The sequence below is a fragment of the Delphinapterus leucas genome, chromosome 1 (assembly GCF_059928025.1).
Source record: "Delphinapterus leucas isolate spDelLeu-1000000601 "Yukka" chromosome 1, BTC_Dleu_Yukka2, whole genome shotgun sequence".
Classification (NCBI taxonomy): Eukaryota; Metazoa; Chordata; class Mammalia; order Artiodactyla; family Monodontidae; genus Delphinapterus; species Delphinapterus leucas.
In genome coordinates this window covers 165139168-165162682 of record NC_143129.1, presented here as the reverse complement: position 1 = coordinate 165162682, position 23515 = coordinate 165139168, and the positions used below count along the sequence as shown (strand labels likewise).

Here is a 23515-nt window from a genome sequence, read left to right as displayed (position 1 = left end):
CTCTACCTTGCCCTGTAGACACCAGGTAAGAGTGATGTGTCTCCGTGTCCCCTGGAAGCTTCCGGCCTAGCGGGGGATGCTACACATGAAATAGTAAATGACTCAGGCTGTAGAGTCTATAATAACTTTCCATGCCTCTGTCATAAGATTCTACTTTGTTCAGGCCTGACAGTACCCAGGAAGTCACATATAATAAGGTGTTGGTTTTCGACGAGCAAAAGTTTGAGAGAACAAGCAGGACTTCTCAAGAAAAGCTTCTGGGAGGAGGTGGAGGTTGATCTGGATCTTTTTTTTGTTTTTTTTTGATCCGGATCTTAAACAGCTTCTGTGGGAAGCAGTAGTCTTGACAGAAGGAACACCACAAACAAAGGCAGAGAGATGGCAAGGTCCACACCCAACCCTACGAAGTCTTCCTCCCCACCCAAGTCTGCATGGGGCCCAAGAGCTTGACCCCTTCACTGGCCTACCCAGAACCCCCTTCCAAGAGGCAGGTTTCTGGAGCCCACTTTGAGTCCATGCCTACTCTTTCCTGGGCAGTTCTTTTTCAGCAAACCCCTGCGGATCCTCAACATCCTTTTGCTGCTGGAGGGCGCTGTCATCGTCTACCAGCTGTACTCCTTAATGTCCTCTGATAAGTGGCACCAGACCATCTCACTGGCACTCATCCTCTTCAGCAACTACTACGCCTTCTTCAAGCTGCTGCGAGACCGCCTGGTATTGGGCAAGGCCTACTCGTACTCGGTCAACCCCCAGAGGGACCTAGACCACCGGTTCTCCTGAGCCCCAGGGCGACCCAGGGACAGCATCCAGGCTTCAGCCAGGGGCTCCCTGGGAAGCGGCTGTTGGGGAGGGATGGGTGGGGGGCAAAAAAAAAAAACAAAAACCAGACAAAAAAAATCCACCAGAGCTTTGTATTTTTGTTACATACTGTTTTTCTTTGATAATTGATGTGATTATGAGGAGAAAAAAAAAGTCCTATTTTTATACTCCCAATAAGCCTGTGTCCTGTATTTCTTTCTCCTTTTCTTGCCTGTCAGGCAGAGAGCAGAGGTGTGGGATTCTTGGCCAGGACACCCCATGTGTGGCTTCTGGGGCCCCTGTGAGCTCTGCCTTCTCCGGTGGAGAAAAGATGAGACACCCGAGGTCACCGTAGCATGGTAGCTGCTGCTGGCTGAATGCTCGCTGTGTGCCAGAGGCTGCTCTACGTGTATGACAGGCCTTGTCTTAATCCAGTTTTTATGACAACCCTAGGAGGTAGGTGCTGTCACTCCTATAGATGAAAACAGGAGCTCAGGGAGCTATCTATCATGACTTGCCCAAGGTAACACAGCTAGGAAGTGGTAGTGCTGGGTCCCAAAACCCTCTGAAAGATAACACTACTATCCCAGCAGAATGTGATGTACTGATTCCCAGCACGCAGTCACTGAGACCCTGCTCTGTGTCAGATGCCGAGGTACATGGTGAAGATGCCAAGACACAGAAGCAAACAAGTCACTACACTGGGAGGGGTATAACAGTTACAAGGTACAGAATAGCACAGGGGAGAGAACATTTAATGCTCTCTGGACTTCTTGGAGGAGGGGATAGTCTGAGTTGTATCGGCCACTTCCTAGGTGGACAAGAGGGGGTAAAGGCGCTTCAAGCCGAGCAGTAGCATTCTGGGGTATTTGGAGAAGGTAAGCAGAAAGTGGTTCCTAGAGCAAGAAAGATAAGGAAAGTTGGGGGGAGATGGGCTGGATCTGGAAAGGTCTGCAGGGACTGGATCAGGGAGGACCCATGGCTCTAGGCTAGGGAGGGTGTGTGAGCAAGGCCAAGGGCTTGTATGGAAACAAAGCCACTTGGAAGGCCACCTGGCTCCTGTGGAGCATAGGATGGAGGGCTCAGGGGCTGGCAGGAGAGGAGACATGGTCATAGCCATTCATCTAGTCTGCCCGTGTCCCCTGAGCCCTTGTTTGGCTACAAGTTATGCAGATGCTCCAATGGTGGTGTACAGGAGGCAGACACTGCAGCAAATGTTTGTGGTACCTCTGCTGAGGCAGGCATTGTGCCAGGCACTGGGACAGAAACAAAGATGAGGAAGATACTGTCCCTTCATAGACAACCAGGAGAGAGAGACACCTTGTGAACAACCTAGATTGCCAGTTGCTGAGGAAAATGTGTGTCCAGGGCACCGGGGAGCAGAAAGGACAGATAGTCTGACTCTGTCTGGAAAGACAGGCTTTTTCAAGAAGGTGAAAATTGTATTCGGTCTTGAAAGTGAGTAGTTCACCTCATGGTCAAGGGGGAAGGGAGGGCATTGTGTTCCAAGCAGAGGAAAGAGCATATGCAAAGGCACAAAAGAAGATAGGAGCATATTTGGGGGAATGTGGTTCCCCAAATATGGATGGAGCCTGGGTTGCCTGGCAGAGAGTAGCCCAAGAAGTCAGTAAGGACCAGCCTAACTGTCAGATTGAAATGTTTGGGCATTACCTAAGGCCGTTAGTAGGAAATCACTAAGCAGAGGACATGATAAGGTCTCTGCTTTTAAAGAGATAACGGGTGCAAATGGGAGAACCTGGAGGCACACCAGTGAGGAGGCAGGTAAAATAGACCAACAGAGAATGAAGAGGTCTGACCTTGAGCAGTGGCAGTAGGAGGAGAAAGATAACACTCCCTTTCCTGACCCTGAGTCCTAGAATTGGCTTTTTGAGTTGTTTCCCTCGGTGGGCCAGGTCCACAACTAGAGGTGGCAATTTGTTATGGCAGGACCTGGACTTCCAAAAGATAGCTCCCCCTTGGGACCAGTGACTTGAAGACATAGCCTTCCTCTGTGTGTTGAGGTGGGGGACAGAAGGACCGGAATCCTATTATGCAAAAAGGGAGGTCTAATGTGTACCAGCCATAAGTTCCATGATTCAAAAGACACACGACAACGGGACTTCCCTGGTGGTCCAGTAGTTAAGAATCCGCCTTCCAATGCAGGGGACGTGGGTTCGATCACTGGTCGGGGAACTAGGTCTCGCATGCCGCAACTAAGAAGTCCACATGCTGCAGCTAAGAAGCCCACATGCCCCAACTAAAGATCCCGTGTGCCGCAATTAAGGACCTGGCACAGCCAAAATAAATAAATATTAAAAAAAAAAAAAGATGCATGAACCTCAGAGCCTCAATTTCCTCATCTCTAAAAAGGGAGATCATATCCCTTTTTTTGCGTAACTCACAGATCTGTTCATTCGTTTGTTTATTCATTCAACAATTATTCATGGAGCACATACCACGTGCCAGATACTGTGCTAGGTGCTGGAGATCAGTGATGAACACTATAGAACTGACTTGTGCCCTCAGAGAGCTTGCAGTAAGGCTAAATGAAATAGCTCTGTCAACTATAAAGCACTGCACCGGTCTCATTATTTTTCCACTTTGTATCTCCCAATAAGATTGTAATCGGGTTTACTCTAGACTTCTTCATTTCCTTATCGCTATATCCTTGAGCAAGTCACTTCACCTTTCCAGATGACTCCTTATTCATATATCCAGCTCAGGGTCTATGGGTGGTTTTAACTACAAAAGGAAGGAATACCTTTCTGGGAGAAAAAGTTTCTACGGGAGGAGACCTCACTACAAAAAGGAAATAGCAGAAAAAGCTGAGAAATCCTAAGCACACTTAACTTTCTTTAGTAGGTATCCCTGCCAGTTTTTCTCCACCCACTCCTTTCATATTCCATCCTTAGTCCCCGCCTTTAGTAGCTGCGGTCTCTTTAAATGCGGTCGTCGCTGTGAACTAGGCGGTGGGGCCGAAAGCGCGTTTCTTCCCGGGATTGTTAAGTTGTTTGTCCGTTTCGGGCTGCCGTCCTGTAGATCCGCCATATTGTCTGCTGAAGCTGCCGCCGAAGCTGCCGCCGCTGCCGCCGCTGCCGCCGCCAAGTAAGAGCGAGCGGAGCCGCGATGGGTGAGTAAGGAAACCAGGCAATTGGGGACTCGGGCTGAGGCAGTGTCGGGGCTTGGAGTCTGGCGAGAGCCTGTTTGCAGTCTGCAGAGGATGTCTGAGTCTCCTCCAAATAGGGTTGAGGGGAGAAGCCAGGCCGGGAGCGCCGCTCAGGCCAGTTTGGGGCCAGGTTAGGGCCCAAGCGGGGAGCAGTCTTTGGGGGCTGGTTTCGGGAACACCTTGCCACTCCTGGAGCCCCCACGTGGTGGCCCTGGGCCGGACCCCACGCGTCCCGGAGGTTAGAAAGGGGCTGACCCTCCGGTCTGGGCCGGGCTCCCGGTGGCAGGCCCGGGAGGCGTTTAAGGCAGCCCTCTCCGGCGTGTGTCTGACCGACGCGCCTCTTAACTGGATTCACTGGTTGCCCTGAACTCAGGGAAATCCTCCCTACGTCGCAGAGAGAGTTCTCTGGCGAAGGGACGCCAGGCGAGCCAGCTCCAGGCCTGTAACCAGGGGCAGCCATGCCGAAGGCAGCCTGGGCCGCTGAAGGCCGGGAGAACTTACCGAGCCGAGGCGGAAATGGGGTGGTTCGGTTGGGTTCAGAGTGACAGCCTTCGTAGTGGTAGAAAACCAGTGCCAAGATCTCGTAGTCATGTATAGGTCGGGGGCTTTAGGTTTCTGGGCCTGGCCCTGGTTAGGAGAAAAGGAACGACCTGTTGCTCTTTCTAAAGGGACTCCAGGTAGCAAGGCCTGTGCTCAGAGAGAATACGATGGCGAAGTCTTTGGACTTAGGGACAGAACCATCAGTGGTACTTCTTCTCCAGCAATGAGAACTATTAAATTTGCTAAGCTCTTCCTGTGTGCAGGCATTGCTCTGATTGCTTTACATGTCACGTTTTATTTAATATGCACAACCTATTTATTGAGATAGATACTGCTATTATCCCTATTTTACAGATAAGGAAACTGAGGCTTAGGGAGGTAAAGTAACTTACCCAAGGTCACACAGTCAGTGGCTTAAACCAGGTTGATCGCTCCAGAGCCCTAGTTTATAGCTGTTGTTCTTTATGGCTTGGCCCCCAAGTGATTGGGCTGGAAAAGGGGGAAAGAAAGCTTTTAATCCTAGGCAGAGTTGTAAAGGTGTTTTGTATTTTTGCTAGTGGGCCCACTTTGAAATCTTTAATCTGAAAGAAACTGGAAAACTGCAAAGTGAATTGCTAACCCCAACTATTGTGGGTGTGTTGGGGGTGGGGATTGAGATTCTGGGATTGAGTTTTGTAAGAAACCTGATCCTGAGGAAACATAAATTACTCCCTTGAGCTGCATGGCAATGACTTTAGAATCAGATCTGGTATTATAATCCTGCCTGCTACTTCGTAGCTCTCATCCAGAGAAGTCACTTAAATGTCAGATGCAGTGATGCATATGGAAAACATCCAGTACAGTCCACGATAAATGTTATTTTCTTCCTTTCTGAGCCTTCCTTTCCTCATCTCTAGAAAGAGGGGAGGGGGCAGGGTTATCGAGGTGTTTGAGAATTAAATAAGATACCACAGTGTTTGGAGACTAGTAAGGGCTCTATAAATATCAGAACAGATTCTTTTCCACCTTCAATAATGTTTTCAGTAATGTTTGTTCCTTTCCTTTAAGTACTCTGGTTTCCAGAATTCTCCATTAAGACTGATAGGCCTGTCCTTGTAGCTGCAACTTTATGAATCAATGAAAAATTTTAGGGGCTTTTATGTTACAGATTTTGTATTGGCCTTCAATTTCAGGAACACTGCTGCCTCAAAGGGAAGGGGCTAATACTTAGTTTATTAAGCCCAGTGATATAAATTTGACAGCGATTTACTCAGTTTTTACAGATGGGGAAACTACCTCAGAGAATATAACACAGTTAGTTACAGCAAAGCCAGAAGTGAGATTCTTATCCATTTTGCTGCACATAAACCTCTAAGAAGACTTCAGGTGTGATTAAATTTAATCCTTTTCTGGTAAACTTTGAAATGAAAGTTCTTCAATAGAGCAACAGAACCTGACCAGGGTCCTGAAGGGGAGTTTTAGTCTAGAGTCAGGCAGCCTCCTCTCTTCTCTGCAACTCCATTTCAGGTACCTCCCCGCCACCCCCATCCCGCCTTGCACCTTGTCTTTCTGAACACCAGGCCATTGGGGTTTTTGTTTTGTGGGGTTTTTGTGTGTGGGTTGGTTATTTTTGTTTTTTTCTCTGATCCTTATACTACGGGGTGAAATGTATCCTTACATTTAATCCTAACATCAAATCCGAGATAATTTGGGTTATCCCCATTTATAAATGAGTAAACAGGCTTTGAGAAGATTAGGTGATTAAGCCCAAGGCTGGTGATCTAGGCCCTAGGGCTGGGAACACTAACATGGCCTGCGTCACACCTTCATGAATCTAGAACCTGCTGTGTTTCACTGCCTCTCAAGAGTACGCTCCTCGAGCTCTGGCCTATATCCTATACTATTTCTCCTGTGCCAAACTTCACTAGCCTTAACAGACCTTTACAGTGATTTCATTGCTCTTAGGAACCCTGTAGGGTTGAGGCTTGCAGCTCTGGAAGTTACTTTTTCTAACCCTCCCTAGCAGAGACCACAGCCTCTCAAGACTAAGTCTTGGCAGACACCGGTCGTTTTTATCACTGTTCCTGCCATCCTGCTAACCAGGAATCTGGCAGCACCTTCCCAGCCCCAGGGGGTAGGTCTTGATTGATATAAACTAAACCAATCATTGTAATTCTATCTCCCTAGGCTGTGATTGATTTAAGTATGGGCATGTGATGCAGATTTTGGCTAATGAATGTGAAGGGAAGCCTGGAGGACTTCTGAAAAAGAGTTCCTTATTTGCCAAGTTTTATTCTGTTGTTTTTTTGCCACTTTATATTTTAACCCAGGTATCACCAAAGTGTGAGAGCTTCAAAGAGATAGAGAGATAGCAAAGCTATAATAATAGCGAACACTTACATAGAACTTGCTATGTGCTAGGCACTAAGTACTGTAATACTAATTCATTTATTTCTCAGATTCTCACATTCTAGTTGAGAAAACTGAAGCACAGAGAGGTTCAGTAACTTAAGCAAGGTCACAGCTAGTAAATAGAGGAAATACTCAGGTAGTATGGTTCTAACCAAAATATGGGCTATTAAGGGCTGTGTTCTGCCTCTGGAAAGGAAAGATCCCTTTTCTGACTCTGAAATTGCCATTAGCAATGCTGGGATCATGAGGCAGAATTTAGAAATAAGAGCAGGCGGTTCTAAGGGTGAGGGTCGAGGAGACGGAAAGAATCTGATTTCTTCATGATGTTTTTGGAACTGTCCTGTCACTGGGCTCTAGGATACGAAAAGCTGCTTCTGGTTTGCTGCAAGTAACAGAACCTTTCTGATAATGCCTCCAGGTCAGGAAGTAATTTAGCTCATTTCTTAGTTTCCCTCCAGCCTTGCCCACCCACCCACCCACCCCACAGTGCATAACAGCAACTTAGAGAGCTACTAAACTGTGTCCCACAAGCATCAAACTCACTCCCCCTTCCTGCTGTACCTTTCCTACATTTTTGTTAATGGTGGGACCACTGGCCCAGACACTAGGGCATAAGATAGAAATCTTACCTATCTTTGGTTCCTTACTCTTTTCTTCCCTTCCTATATTGGCAGTTGTTGGATACTGTGATCCTGTTACTGATGTCTTCCCTAAATTGTTTTGTGTATGTTTTTCTCACAGCATAGTCCCACAAAGACTTAATTCTGTGGTCTTTAAAATTGCTAAGTCTCAGGCTCCTTGATGTGAAAATATGATAATACTATTTATTAATGTTGTTAGTGAAGTGTCAGTGAAGTACTAGATGTCAGAAAATATTGTAAATTGTAAAGGTGTTGTTACTTCAGGAGCCTTCTAAATCTGTTCTATAGCCTCCTTACCATGACCAGTTCTGCTGCAGCAATGTTGCTAAAACACCCTTCTGGTCTTATCACTCTTCTCCTTAGTTTAGGAACCTTCATGGACTTCTTTTTGTCTACAGGATAAAATCATAACCCATAGGGTATGGTATTCAAGGCCTTCCTGTTGACTTTACTAGTCTTACTCGATTTAATATTTATCCACATATCCTGCATTCTACTCAGACTACCTCCTTGGTATGTACTTCACCTTTCCTGGTAGAGAAAGTGACAAAAGCAATCCCTTCCCCACCCATCTTTTCCTATGAAAATCTTGGCTGTTTTACAAGATTTAGTTTAAATGCTACCTCCCTCAGGGACCTTTCCCAAATATGTGTGTTATGCCTTCCAAACTGGAAGTGAACTATCCTTCTGAATTCTGTAGCACTTTGTTCTTGCCTTTCATATAGCTCTTTTCATATTTTATCTTGTGTTACAGTTATTTCATTCTGTAATACAATTAGAGCTTTGACCAATTGCTTAATCTCCAGAGATTGATTTTCCTCATCTCTTAAAACAGTGGTGATAGCATCTGCCTCATAGGAGTGTTAGGGTGATTAAATGAGCTAATGCTTGTAAAGTGTTTTAACATGGTGTTTAGCACACAGTGAGTACTCAGTAAGTGATAACTAATTGCTCTTAGTCATACAGTGAGCAAATAAAGTACTTAGTATGTGTCAGGCCCTGTGCTAAATATAAAAGATAAATCAATTTGTCTTTTAGGGGAAGGCAGAAACATATTATGAATACTTGTCAGAAACATTTTTAGGGATTAGGCAGGCAACTGTTATTTGTTAATTTCAGCAAATGTTTACTGAATGCCTACTGTGTGCCAGCTACTGTTCTAGGCCCTGGAAATACAGCAGTGAACAAAACAGACAAAAATATATATATATTTTTAGTGAAATCCTAGAGCTTAAATTCTAATGGGTAATCGAGTAAAATCAACCAAATGTAGACTGGCGGGCCAACTAGAGTCCCATGCAATCTGATGAGGTCCAGCCAGTTGTTGCCATGACAGAATGTAGGTCTAGTGTTGCCTTACTGCATAATTTCGCATCCCTTTCCGCAATCCCTCTCCCCCTTGAGATTGGAAATCTGAATTTTCATATGATTTCATAACAGATTAAAAATTTTTAGATGTTACAAGTTAACTTTTAAAATCTAAACACATTTTGGGAATTCCTTGGCAGTCCAGTGGTTAGGACTCTGCTTCCATTGCAGGGTGCCCGGGTTCGATCCCTGGTCGGGGAACTAAGATCCCGCAAGCCGTGAGGCAAGGCCAAGAAATATATACACCGTATTTATTATAAAAGGATTAAGACAAGTGTTTTTAAATTTATTTATTTAATTTATTTATTTTTGGCTGTGTTGGGTCCTCGTTGCTGTTTGCGGGCTTTCTCTAGTTGCGGCGAGCAGGGGCCACTCTTCATTGAGGCGCACAGGCTTCTCATTGCGGTGGCCTCTCTTGTTGCAGAGCACGGGCTCTAGGCACGCAGGCTTCAGTAGTTGTGACACGTGGGCTCAGTATTTGTGGCTCGCGAGCTCTAAGAGTACAGGCTCAGTAGTTGTGGTGCACGGGCTCAATTGCTCTGCGGCATGTGGGATCCTCCCGGACCAGGGCTCGAACCCGTGTCCCTTGCATTGGCAGAGGGACTCTTAACCACTGCGCCACCAGGGAAGCCCAAGACAAGTGTTTTTAAATGTCTTGCTGATCATGATAGCATTGTGTATTCAGTAAGTATTATTTTTAAGCATATTATACATTCAGAGTAAGGTGCATGAGAGAGTGTAAGTCCATATTTTAAATAATCTTCTAGATAATTTTAAATCTTTGGCTGACTTAGATCTGATTAGCTGGTCATTATGTTATTTTGTTTTGTTTTATTGTGATGTGGCAGGTGAAATTCTGGTACTTAGGAGCTTTTACTTCCAGAGACATCAGCTCTGCTGTTTCTTTGTTCCTCTTCCTGCATTATTAACATTATCTTCCATTCATTTTCTTTTTTTTTTTTTTTTTTTTTTTGTGGTACGCGGGCCTCTCACTGTTGTGGCCTCTCCCCTTGCAGAGCACAGGCTCCGGACACGCAGGCTCAGCGGCCATGTCTCATGGGCCTAGCCACTCCACGGCATGTGGGATTTTCCCGGACCCGGGCACGAACCCGTGTCCCCTGCATTGGCAGCGGACTCCCAACCACTGCGCCACCAGGGAAGCCCCATTTTCTTTTTTTAAATTTATTTATTTTATTTATTTATTTTTGGTTGCGTTGGGTCTTCGTGGCTGTGTGCGGGCTTTCTCTAGTTGCAGTGAGTGGGGGCTACTCTTTGTTGCAGTGTGCGGGCTTCTCATTGCAGTGGTTTCTCTTGTTGTGGAGCACGGGCTCTGGGCGCACAGGCTTCAGTAGTTACAGCATGTGGGCTCAGTAATTGTGGCTCGCAGGCTCTAGAGCACAGGCTCAGTAGTTGTGGCGCACAGGCTTAGCTGCTCCACGGCATGTGGGATCTTCCTGGACCAGGGCTCGAACCCATGTCCCCTGCATTGGCAGGTGGATTCTTAACCACTGTGCCACCAGGGAAGCCCCCATTCAGTTTCTTGATAGGACTCTAAGCTGTTTATTTATTTTGTGAATGTTAATTTAGTTAAAACTAGCTATCTTGTAAATCCACTTAACTAGGTACACAAACTACAGTGTCATGCAGTATGATAAATGTGAATGAACTAGTGTCTTCACCTGATTGGTATAACTCCCAGTCTTCCTTCAGGAAAACTTGGCCACCTGACCAACAGATAAAAGTTGCCAGTATTAATAGGCTAATGCATAATAAAGGTAAGCCTTACTTATATATATGTAACATTCGTATATATTATTTTTATATATATGTAACATTTGTATATGTTATTTATATACATATATATGTGTGTCAGTTACAACATATGTGTATGTTTTTCTTTCTATGTCCCAGTTGATTTTGTATCGCATACTTCGGAGACCATTATAAAATGATAAATATTTTGAGTGGAGCAGTCCGCAGTACTATGGATTTATATAATAAGGGGGTCCACCCCGGCGTAGGGGGATCAGGGAAGGCCTTTAAGCTAATGAGAGCTGATCTATGGATAGTTGTCAGTGGCAGGGTGAAATGATTATTTCACAAGCAAAAGATTGGTAGGCTAGGTGGGTTGGTAGCATAGGGGGAATGATATTTGGACCTTATCCTGATAACAGTGAAATGCCATTGAAACGTTTTAATCTCAGAAGTGACGTGATCAAATTTATTTATTTATATTGCTTGACTGCTCTGGGGAGAATGAATTAGACTGCGATAACATTCCAACCAGGAGGTTCTTGAGGTAGTTGGTTCTTAAGTAGTGTGGTAGTCCTAGCAAGAGATGTTGATGGAGACTGAGGTAGTAACAGTGGAGAATAAGATTTAGGAATTTGAATTAGCAGGGCTTGGTTATTGGTTTCACCTGGAGGCTGAAAGTGGTTGGGGCAGGGTGGAATTAAGCATGACTCCTAGGCCTCTTGCCTTGAGCAGCAGAGTGGATAGTGATGCTTTTAACTGAGTTGAGTTTAAATTTGGACATTTTTGAGGTATCTCTGTGACCTCCAAGGGAAGCTGTCCAAAAAACAACTGGATAGAGAAGTCTGGGGCTCAAGCGTGGGGTCTGGGGATGGAGATGGAGGATTAATCATCCGTTTATATATGGTAACTAAGACCACGGGAGTCACTGATAGTGCCTATGAAAAATGTATATCATGGGAGATGGGCTGAAAAGAGGACCTCAAGTTTCATTAGCTTTAGTGTGCGGGAAGAAGGGGATCAGCAGCCACAATTTGAAGAAAACAAGTAGCGATTGATGTCTCATAAACCAATGGAAAAGAGTATTTCAAGAAGAAGGATATGGCTATCAAGATTGAGTGCTGCCAAGAGGACGGGAAAAATAAGGACTGAAAAGGTCTATTGAATTTAGCATTTTGCACTTGATCAGTGTCTTTTACGAAAACAGTTTTGATAGCATGGAAGCAGATTGGAGTGGGCTAAGAAATAAGAGAGGAGAGACAAACTGTTTCAAGAAGTTTGGAGTAAAGAGAAAAGGAACAGGTTAATGAGGCTCTTATAAAGTCTAGGCAAGAGATCATGAAGATCTGAGTTAGGGTAATGGCGGTAGGAATGGAGAAGAAGAGACAGAGACAGTCCAGAAATAGGAAATAAAGCTGACCATTACTAGTGATTGGATATGGGGATAAGGGGAAAGGAGTTGTCAAGGGTGACTCCCAAGTTTCTGACTTGAAAAGCTGAGAAGATACTGGTACAGATCCCTAATCCCTTATAGCATTGTTTCCTCAACCTTTCCATCCATTATCACCTTCCTAAGAAGCCTTTTTAGACATCTCTTTTCCCTAATGCATCCCTCCCATGAAATTTTAACATGCAGATATACTCTATATCTTTTTATGTACAGTAAGTATGTCTGTGCTTTATACATAAAATGAGTAAGCATAAAACTTGCTTTTTATTCAGTGCAAGGTTAAGAGCGACTAAACAAGATTTTTAGGTTAAAAGTTAAAAAGCTATTTACATTTAACTAAGTTTTATAGCTGTATTTGCTGAGTAACTTTTATTTACTTACATAAGTTGTAATGTATCAAATTGCATATGCAAATTAGTATTTATAAATACAGAAACAGTGTAATCAGATTTTTAAAAATCATTTAAAGTTGTTCATTTTCCAGCAAAAACAAAACAATAGAGAAAAATCAGTTTCTTAAAATTATTTTTAGTAAACTTTTTAACTTTTGCTGATATGAGAAAATAACTTTTAACTAGAGAACAGGCCCTTTCTGAACTCTGGCTCGGGACTTCCCTGGCGGTCCAGTGATTAAGACTCCATGTTTCCACTGCAGGGGGCACAGGTTTGATCCCTGTTTGGGGAACTAAGATCCTGCATGCCACACGGTGTGGCCTAAAAAAACAAAACAAAACAAAAAACTCTGGCTTATTGGTTCTTACAGCCTAACTTTGGAGGGAATGAAGATGGAATAGAAGGATAAAGGTTAAGAGAAAGGAGCTACAGTGTTAGGAGAAAGGAAGAGGAAAAACCACCTGCTAATGGAGAGCAAGAAAATATAGTCGTCCTCTTTGACTCTGACTTCTGGGAAATTGCCCTCATGGGGAATTGAAGCCTTTCAAAGTAGGTGCTGGGAAGAAAAAGGAAATACCATTGATTCAGCATTTAGACCCTAGACACTTTCACGTTACCTCATCAGTCATACTGGGCTATAAAGTTTATTATTCTCATTTTATAGGTAATGGAAGCAGAGACTCAAAATAGTGGGTAATTTGCCCATGGTTATTCAGTTGGGATTGGAACCAGCTCACCTGACTCTCAAATCAGTGCTCTTTCTCACTACATCATATTGGAAGGAGCTGACAAGGCTTGAGGGGCAGCATTGAGTGTCTGTCCGTAGCATGTCTAATGAGGACAGAGAGGGTTCCCTTTGTGTGGCCTCTCAGTGTGGCTCTTCTTCCCCATGTTGTCCTGGGCTCCTCAGAAGATTGCATCCCAAATCTAGCTCCTCCTTTTTGAATTAATATGTACAGGTTAGAGAAATCCTGCTTTTATTTTGTTACAAGGGCTGTTAGAAAAACCCTTTCTCCTATTACCAAAGGTTGAAATGAAGAGCTAGTCAGAGAGATTTGTGTAATACACCTACAGGCCATGCAGAACCCTCCTTGTCTGAAGACTGGGGATGGAGGGGCGGAGTGCTGCAGAATAGGGGCCAGCAGTTCACTGTTAATCCCAAAGACATTTTGCTTGTGGGCCTTTGTATTTATACCTCTCTAACCAAACTGATATTGTCCCTCAAACCAACCTTGGGCTTTCTGATCTCTAATCTTTGCTCCTGGTAAACTGCGGTCCCTCCCTACACCATTACCTTTAGAAATATTAACCATCTAGCCTTCAAAGACCACTTCAGAACTCACCACACAGTAAAAATAGTTCTCACTTCCACTCTCTGACATCATTGCACACTTAGATTCATTATGTTTTTTGTTCTTTTTTTTTTTTTTTTTTTTGCAGTACGCGGGCCTCTCACTGTTGTGGCCTCTCCCGTTGTGGAGCACAGGCTCCGGACGCGCAGGCTCAGCGGCCATGGCTCACGGGCCCAGCCGCTCCGCAGCATGTGGGATCTTCCTAAACCGGGGCACGAACCCATGTCCCCTGCATCAGCAGGCGGACTCTCAACCACTGCGCCACCAGGAAAGCGCTGTTTGTTGTTCTTGATGCTGTGAGACTAAACTAGGTTGTAAAGCTTCCTGAAGGCAGAAGCTTCTGCACAGTGCCTGGCACATACATTTTATTAAATGAATAATAAATCACTTGTCTATTTGAGTCAGTTTGGAGATAACCATTTGGATTTCTCTTTTCACCTTGATTCCTTGAGCAGTGTGAGTGCTTGGGAGATATTCAGTGAATGTTTTTGCATTGACTGAAATGGAAGGTAAGCGCTTTGGTTTTCCTACTTTAAGTAATTCATTTTAGTTCCTTGTAGCACCTAGTGATAGTGGCAATGGGGTGTCGCTAGGAAGGTAAGAGCCTCCAGATTCTGCACAGTCTACAAGGGATATTTGGAATTTTTCTTTTGGAGAAATTGGACTGTAGCTATCCTGGGCCTCTCCTATGTCTCTCACCACCCCTTACTTCCCCATTCCTAGGTCTGAGCATTGCATTTATATGTAGATTCAAGGGCCAAAAGGACTAGTAAATCCTAGGAGAGAATTAGGATTAGAGAACTTGGACTATCAGCTATCTGGTTGATGCAGTATCTCAGTGTGCCATGCTTCACTTAGGCCTTGAGCTTTGAATATATAGTTGTGTGTACAGAAGATTGTTTTTCCCACATGATCTTTTAGCCAGACCTCCTGATTTATAGATTCAGCTTTGTTTCCTGGAGTGATCATTCTTCAGCCCAGTCTTGTGAGGATCTGCCAGAATATGAGCAGCCTTATTATGGCCCCATTATGGACTAATCCAGTTGTCCATAGAGAAGTCTCTCCCATTGTCTTGGTTATTGACAGTTCTGACAGGCTTACAGATAACAAACACCCTGAGAACCTCATGCTGTCAGAACTGTTTCATACTGTTTCCTTGTTTGCAGTATTTCTTGGTCATAAAAAGCTCTGAGGGAAATTCCAGAAGTTTGAAAAACTATTACCAAACCTAATTCTACCTTACTAGCACAGCATTTTACTATTTACGAAGTGCTTTCATGTGTATTCTCATTTGATCTTCACTGTAACTCTGAGGTATACAGGGCAAGGGTAAGAAAATTGAGATACAGATAAGTGACACCCAAGGCTGTACACTTGTTAAGTAGCAGACCAGAAATCAGATTGTCTGGCTTTGTAGCTCCTTTCAGTAATACCACACTATTCCAGTGTGCCTGTTGATATTCTATCCAGCACAGTGCCTTCGCTCAGCCTAAGTATTTCTTTTCTTTTTTTAAAAATTTATTTATTTATTTATTTCTGGCTGTGTTGGGTCTTCGTTGTTGCGCACGGGCTTTCTCTAGTTGCAGCGAGTGGGGGCTACTCTTCATTGCGCTGGCTTCTCTTGTTGCGGAGCACGGACTCTAGGCGCACAAGCTTCAGTAGTTGTGGCATGCGGGCTCAGTAGTTGTGGCATGCGGGCTCAGTAGTTGTGGCTCGCGGACTCTAGAGCGCAGGCTCAGGAGTCTTGGCACATGGGCTTAGTTGCTCTGCGACATGTGGGATTGAACCCGTGTCCCCTGCATTGGCAGGCGGATTCTTAACCACTGCGCAACCAGGGAAGTCCCAATGTTAAACTTTTTTTTTTGTTTTTTTTTCTGTTTGTTTGTTTTTTTTGCAGTACGCGGGTCTCTCACTGCTGTGGCCTCTCCCGTTGCGGAGCACAGGCTCCGGAAGCGCAGGCTCAGCGGCCATGGCTCATGGGCCCAGCCGCTCCGCCGCATGTGGGATCTTCCCAGACCGGGGCACGAACTCGCGTCCCCTGCATCGGCAGGTGGACTCTCAACCACTGCGCCACCAGGGAAGCCCCCAATGTTAAACTTTTTAAAAAGATTTTCAAACCCTACACCAGAACAGGGAGGATTAACTCAAATGGTTGTTTTTGGTTTTCCTTTGAAGTGGCAAATAGCCTTCAAATGACTACCTAACCACTGCCAGTCCCTCCAAAATTCTACTTCCATTCATATCTGTGTTGATACCTTTTTATTCATTCATTCATTCATTCATTCATTTAGGCTGTGCCGGGTCATAGTTGCGGCACGCGGGATCTTAGTTGCAGCATGCAGACTCTTAGTTGCAGCATGCGGGATCTAGTTCCCCGACCAGGGATTGAACTCAGGCCCCCTGCATTGGGAGTACGGAGTCTTATCCACTGTATCACCAGGGAAGTCCCTGTGTTGGTATCTTCTGATATTTGTATTCCCTATTCTTTTTTTTTTTTTTTTTTTTTTTGTGGTACGTGGGCCTCTCGCCGCTGTGGCCTCTCCGTTGCGGAGCACAGGCTCTGGACGCGCAGGCTCAGCGGCCATGGCTCACGGGCCCAGCTGCTCCGTGGCATGTGGGATCTTCCCGGACCGGGGCACGAACCCGTGTCCCCTGCATCGGCAGGTGGACTCTCAACCACCGCGCCACCAGGGAAGCCCTGTATTCCCTATTCTTGGCAAGAACTGGACCACATGTCATTGACAGATTGAGTCAGGCAGTGGTTAGGGTGGTAGAATCCAAGAAGAAACATTGGCACACTTCTTCCAAGAAATAACAAAGGAGACCCCTGTGGCTAGTATGCTGTTGAGCAGAGTATATGTAATAGAGAGAGCTTTGGCTTTAGACAGAAGGATCTGGATTAGAGTCTTCAAAGATCTGGATTAGTCTTCCACTTAGTAGCTGGGTCCTTCTGCAAGTTATGCCTCAGTTTTCTCACCTCTAAAATGGGGGTTCTGGGGACTTTCCTGGTGGTGCAGTAGTTAAGAATCTGCCTGTCAGTGCAGGGGACACGGGTTCGAGCCCTGGTCCGGGAAGATCCCCCATGCTGCAGAGTGTTTAAGCCCGTGCGCCACAACGACTGAGCCCACGTGCCTAGAACCTGTGCTCCGCAACAAAGAGAAGCCACCGCAGTGAGAAGTCCGTGCACCGCAATGAAGAGTAGCCCCCACTCACTGCAACTAGAGAAAGCCCATGTGCAGCAACAAAGACCCAGTGCAACCATAAACAAATGAATATTTACAAAAAGAATTTATAAAAAATAAATAAAATGGGGGTTCTGTATGAGCTTAGACTTAAAAGCTAAGCAAATTGTTTCTAAATCATTACCAATCAAATTTGAATCTTCCCTGGGAACATACCCTCTGCAGAGATTAGAGATTGACTTTGGCATTTTTGTTTTGTTTTGGTTTTTTTTGGCTGCACCCTGTGGCATGCAGGATCTTAGTTCCCCAACCAGGGATCAAACCAGTGCCCCCTGCTTTGGGAGTGTGGAGTCTTAACCACTGGACCACCAGGGAAGTCCCTGACTTTGGCATTTTTGAAAGAGCTTTCAAAAGGCTTTTAGTCTGGATTTAGTAGATAAAAACTTTCCACCACGGTCAGAGACTTTGGAAAGCATTCTGGACTGGACTTGAGAAGACTGCTTCTTTTCACATCTAGCAGCAAGGACACAGATGTGTGATTTTTTTGGCAGGAGCATCATGATCCTTGCCTGCCTTGGTGCCTGATGGAGGTCTCCTAGCAGGACATGGAAATAAGTAACTTGACACAGGAAAGGAACTTATATATCACAGGAGTTTGTTAGTTTAGTAGATTGGTTCTATCATAAAAACTTTGAAGGCATCTCAATTAATGCTAAATTCATTAAGAAAGGACTTGTGTGAATCACTGGTTTATTTTGATTATCCTAATGTGCTATTGATATATATATTGCCTACAAAGAATAAGTATGCATATGCAGAAAAATGAAGTTGGACTCCTGCCTTACATCATATATAAAAATTAACTTAGGGCCTTCCCTGGTGGTCCAGTGGTTAAGACTCCTTGCTTCCACTGCAGGGGGTGTGGGTTCGATCCCTGGTTGGGGAAGTTCTGCATGCCGCGCAGTACAACCAAAAAATAAATAAAATAAAACAGTAAAAATAAAATTAAAAAAATTAACTTAGATCAGAAACTTAAATGTAAAGAGCTAAAACTATAAAACTCATTTAAGAAAACAGGAGTAAATCTTCATGACCTTGGATTAGACAACAGTTTCTTAGACATGACACTGAAAGCACAAGCAGTCTCCCACCCCCCAAAAAAAGATAAATTGGACTTAGTGAAAATTTAAAACTTTTGTGCTTCAAAGGACACCATCATGGATATTGAGAATTATGTAAGAGCTCACTCATATTGCCTTATTTTGGCTGACAGGTAGCTGACATGTCAAAATGCAAGTCAGTTTCAATAATTAAATGACTCTTGGGTTCTGCTGATCTGCATTCATCTTTTCCCATTTTCTATGCATATGTGTATATTCCTTTTCCAGATTTTTGGGTTTGGTATTTTTATTTTGTTGAATTTATTATAAACCACTTCAGATCTTTTGGAAAACTGAAGTTTAAAAATGTTGAATAGAACATTTGAGAGTATGTATGTGCTGTGCACTGTGCTACACATTCTTGCTCTCAAAGAGTTAATGATCTAGAAGTGAGGTGATGAGTTGTGAACTAAAACATGGCCATTGGAGGTTGTCAGTGGGAACCAGTTTGTAGTACCAGGTAAACAAAGATAAACACAGATAAAGTTGGACACCAAAGCGATAAGGACAGATTTTAATCAGTAATATACCATTGCAATAGGGAAAAGTGTGAACTGATTTCAACTTTGTGCAGAGGTAACTGGGTGTTTTAAAGGAAGGATGAGGGAATGGAGGTGGGGGTGAGAGAGAGCTCAGTAAAGTCAGGGAAATGAAAAATTACAAAATGCAAGGAAGGGGGAGGTGGTCCACATGAAACCCAACTGGGTTTGCTACTGGGGCTTATTGAAGGTAGTCTCCTACCCTCCCACAGAGCCTGGGAAACAGGAACCCTATATTCAGGTGTTGGCTGAAACAGTAAATTCATTTGGCAGCCTTGAGATTTTCTCAGGCAGGCACTTTAAGGGGAGCTAGGGTCATCTAGTGATGTGACCTTGAGCTGTTAGAAACTATGTTAGTGTTTTTTGTTCAAATCTTGATGGACCAAGGTTGAACCTAGTTGAGAAAGGGCTCAGAGGAGCCTGGATAGAGTTTGGTTAAGGAGAGAATCTTTGGTACAGGTGAAGATCAGTTTGCCAGCCTGTTGTCTTTGGGGAATAGAAAGTTCATGGCTGACTCTAAGACCAGATGAATGGTAATGGCATTAACTCCTAACTAGGGAACCTAGGAGAAGAAACTGGTTTAAGGAGAGAGAAAGTGAGGTGGAGATAGCCAGTATGCATTTGGAAATACAGGCAAAGGTTGTGACAACAGAGATTTGGTACTTAGTGTAAAAGTGGAGGTTGAAGCTAAGGGAGGTCACTTGGGAAAGGGGGCTGCTTCTGCTGAGGACCAAAAGTAGAATTTTGATACACACTGACATTGAGAGATTGGCGTTGGGAGAGGAACACAGTATGAACCCTGAGAAGGAGTGGTTAGAAAGGTGAGAGAACTGGGAAAGGGTGGTGCCTTCAGAATCATGGGTGGAGTTTCAAGAAGGCAGAAGTGATCATCAGTGACAAATTAGAAAGTCAAATAGAATGAATACTGACAAGGTCACTGGATTTAGCTGTCTAAAATGTCTTTTTCTGAGCCATTTGTGTCCTGCAGTCTTTTTTTTTTTAAGTTGTTTATTTGTGTGTGTGTGTGTGTGTGTGTGTGTGTGTCCTTACAACAGAGCGTCTCTATTCACTTTTCACACCAATTCTGGAGGAAACCTGTGCTTTCTGGGTTTCTGGGAAGAAATCTTTCTAAAATCTGCTTTTGGAAGTTCTGCTCCACTCCAGTCACAAGGAAGATTCCTTTGCTGTACATTTCTTCCCTTACCCTACACTTACTGGCAAACACTTGTTAAGCAACTGTTACAGCTACACCTTGTGTCTGGGACAGTGTAGGTGCTCGATAAGTATTGACTAGATATTTGAACAGTGATTCAGTGAGCAAATATTTGTATATATCATAGATGCTGGGGATACAACAGAAGTTTTTGTAGAACTTACACAGGAGAACAGATACAGATTGTACATAGTGTAACGAAGGAAATTAAACAGGTGTTCTGACAAAAATGGAGTAGCTTACTTTGGGTTAGTGTGACAGGGGAAGGACCTAGCAATTCTAAGAGCTAGGGGAGAGCATTGTGGACAGAAAGAAAACAGGAAATGTGAAGACTGTATCCGGAAACAGCTTGATAGTTTCCAAATACTGAGAGAGCCATTGTGACAGGAGCACATGATGACTGAGGGTAAAAAGTTGAATGAGATGAGATGAAGATATAGGCAGCGCCTTAAATTGTGAAGAAGATTTTACTTCTACATGGGAGCAGTGCTATGCTCTGATTTTGTTGTGTGGTGATGGGTTGGGGGTGGGTTGTCGTAGTAACCAGGCAAGAGATGATAGTGACTTGTATGGGATGAGAGAGGTAAATACATTCAAGATACATTCAGGATTTGTCAGTAGGTTAGATCAGAAAAGTGTGAGAAGGGAAGGAGTCAAGGATGATGGTTTTTTTTAACCTAGGATTTGGATTAAGTAACTTGTAAATGCTGTTGGTATTGCTGGGGGTGGGGGGAGGGTGTAAGAAATTAAGTTAGTTTTGGATACGAAAGTGAAGATTTCCATAGGTAGTTGAATATATGAGTTTGGAACTCAAGAGAAAGGACTGGGCTGGGGACATAAATTTGGGAGTTACGGGAATGGATGAAATCACCTCGAGAGAGTGAAGATAGAAACCAATATGTAGATATAGGGAAGAGGAGCCATCAAGAGAGACTGAGAAGATTGGATGAGGTTGGCAGTGGTGCCAAGAAAACTGAGTGTTTCGAGAGAAGGGATTAGTAACTACTATTGAGGGGTTAAGAAGAGGACAGAAATTTCTATCCATTAGATAAGGCAATGTGGAGGTTATCGGTGACCTTGATAAAAGCAGTTTCTTTGGAGTAGAAGGAATGGAAGTCAGATTTGAAGAGTTAGAGTGAAACAGAGCACACAGAGATTCAACAATATTGGCAATGCCTATTTTTTAAAGTTGGTTATTTCATTATGTTATTATATCTTACACATAAAATGTGTAATAGTCAAGAAACATGTCACATTAATTTTATGTGAATGGAGACTTAGGGTACATAGATGACTTTCAGGAAGAGAGATCTGATTACCATCAAATTTAATATCATCTGAGCAACCTGCCATTAGATGCCTCCTGATGTGATGTAGTGTGAAGCACAGAACATCACCTATATGTATTCTTGCCAAAGTGTATTTTTAACCTGAATCTGTTATAGCCTCTAGACCCAACTTCCATTTTGCAGGAAACACACAGGATAGGGGTATAAATTAATGGCACAAAACTAGAATGTGGGGCATTCTTTAAGGCATTAAGGCATTCTTCAGAGAGTCAATATCACAAGTAAATAAAAGGGTTGGGGGAAAGGAGGACAGGGACATTGTAGATTAAAAGTGACCAAATGGGGCTTCCCTGGTGGCGCAGTGGTTGAGAGTCCGCCTGCTGATGCAGGGGACACGGGTTCGTGCCCCGGTCCGGGAAGATCCCACATGCCGCGGAGCGGCTGGGCCCATGAGCCATGGCCGCTGAGCCTGCGCGTCTGGAGCCTGTGCTCCGCAATGGGAGAGGCCACAACAGTGAGGGGCCCGTGTACAGCAAAAAAAAAAAAAAAGTGACCAAATGTTGGAATAATTATGTAATTTTAAAAACCGTTTTTATTGTTTGGAGTTACATACTGAAATATGTGTTGTTGGAATGATATGCCAGGAATTTCCTTAAATGATCCAGGGTCTGTGAGTAGATGGAAGCATAGATGAATGACAGCTAGTTGATTATTGAATCTGAATGATTGTTGCATTGAGTTTCATTTTATTTACTATTCTGTCTACTTTTGTATATATTTGACATTTTTCATAATAAAATGTTAAATAGAAGGCTACAGGGCTGAAACTTGACTAGATTCTGATTTGGGCGAAAAAACTAGCTATAAAAGCCATTTTGAAGTAAGGAAATTTGCATATGGACTAGATAATAGGTGTTTCGTTAATTTTCTTAGGTTTGAAATGGTATTGTAGTTATATAAGAAGGTCGTTATTATGAGACAATTACTAAAGTAATTAGGGTGCAGTGCCAAGTCATGACATTTGTAACTTTAAGTGTTTAAATAATTCATAATAAAGAGGGCAGGTAGTCCTCTTTAATTAAAAAAACTATTTTTCTGCTGAAAAAATCGTTTTCCTATTCATTAGAACAGAAAAGTAGGGCAGTAGCTTGGGGGGCAGGTAGTCAATGAAAAGATTAGTGTCTGGCTGATTCTCAGTATGAAGAATTGGTAGGTGGTGAGATTCCTGGAACTAGTCCTACATTGCTGATTTTAGCTAACAAAGTTATAAATCAGTAGTGTCAAATCTGTTGTATACCTGAAACTTTTATAATATTGTATATCAACTATACCTCAATTTAAAAAATTTTTAAATGTACCAAAATTTTGCCATCAACTTTGTATGCATTCGCAGCAGTTATCTACCAAGTAGACCAGCAAGAAGACAGGCAAAATTTAAGCCAGTCTTTGTTGTCATCTTTGATAAGAAACCCAGCCATGTAAGTTTTAGAAGAACCTCTTTGAAAATGATTGCATTTATTAGTCTCTGTATCTGTCACTTGTGTATTGTGTGTTATCTTCCTACCCTTCCAATCCGAGCATCATAGCTGGTTTCATCCACTTTGGAGGAAGTTTGATTTAATTAATTCTGATGGTATAGGTGTTCACAAAGGGTCAGATATACTTCAGTTTTGTGGTTGGTTGGATTTGTGGTCTAGGGAGAGAACTCACTGCAAAAGAAAAACCTGTATTATGAGGTTGAATTCCTAAAAAGTCAGATATGGTGGGTGGAGGGGGGAATCTCTTAGGCAAACGTCTTTGGTACTAGTTTTTTTTTTAAGATTTATTAATTATTTATTGATTTATTTATTTTTGGCTGCGTCAGGTCTTAGTTGTGGCATGCGGGATCTTTCGTTGCGGCTCGTGGGCTCTTCGTTGCAGTGCACGGGCTTCTCTCTAGTTGCAGCGTGCGGGTTTTCTCTCTCTAGTTGTGGTACGCAGGCTCCAGAGGGCCTGGGCTCTGTAGTTTGCAGCACGCGGGCTCTAGTTGAGGTGCACGAGCTCAGTGGTGTGGCGCGCGGGCTTAGTTGTCCCGCGGTGTGTGGGATCGTAGTTCCCTGACCAGCAATCGAACCCAAGTCCTTTGCATTGCAAGGCAGATTCTTTACCACTGGACCACCAGGGAAGTCCCAGTACTAGTTTTCAGTTGCTCCCAGTTCTCATGCACTAATTAGAAAATTGATTGCCAGTAACTGGTTTTTTTATGTTATTTCATTTTTTTTAACAAGATAAAAATTTAATG

General features: G+C 43.6%; 2 protein-coding genes across 7 annotated transcripts in view; both read left to right on the top strand.

The window, feature by feature from the left end:
* TMEM39B (transmembrane protein 39B) overlaps positions 1 to 19776 on the top strand; it is a 39380-nt gene extending 19604 nt beyond the window's left edge. For all 6 annotated transcript variants that reach the window (XM_089897073.1, XM_022575076.2, XM_022575077.3 and 3 more), the window contains one exon: positions 538 to 19776. In XM_089897073.1, the coding sequence (XP_089753199.1) occupies positions 538 to 780 (243 nt within the window). In that variant the 3' untranslated portion in view covers positions 781 to 19776. The remainder of the gene's footprint in view (positions 1 to 537) is intronic.
* Positions 3830 to 23515, top strand: part of KPNA6 (karyopherin subunit alpha 6) — a 49475-nt gene continuing 29789 nt past the window's right edge. The window contains exon 1 of the mRNA XM_022575075.3: positions 3830 to 3928. Coding sequence (XP_022430783.1) covers positions 3925 to 3928 — 4 coding nt within the window. The 5' untranslated portion in view covers positions 3830 to 3924. The remainder of the gene's footprint in view (positions 3929 to 23515) is intronic.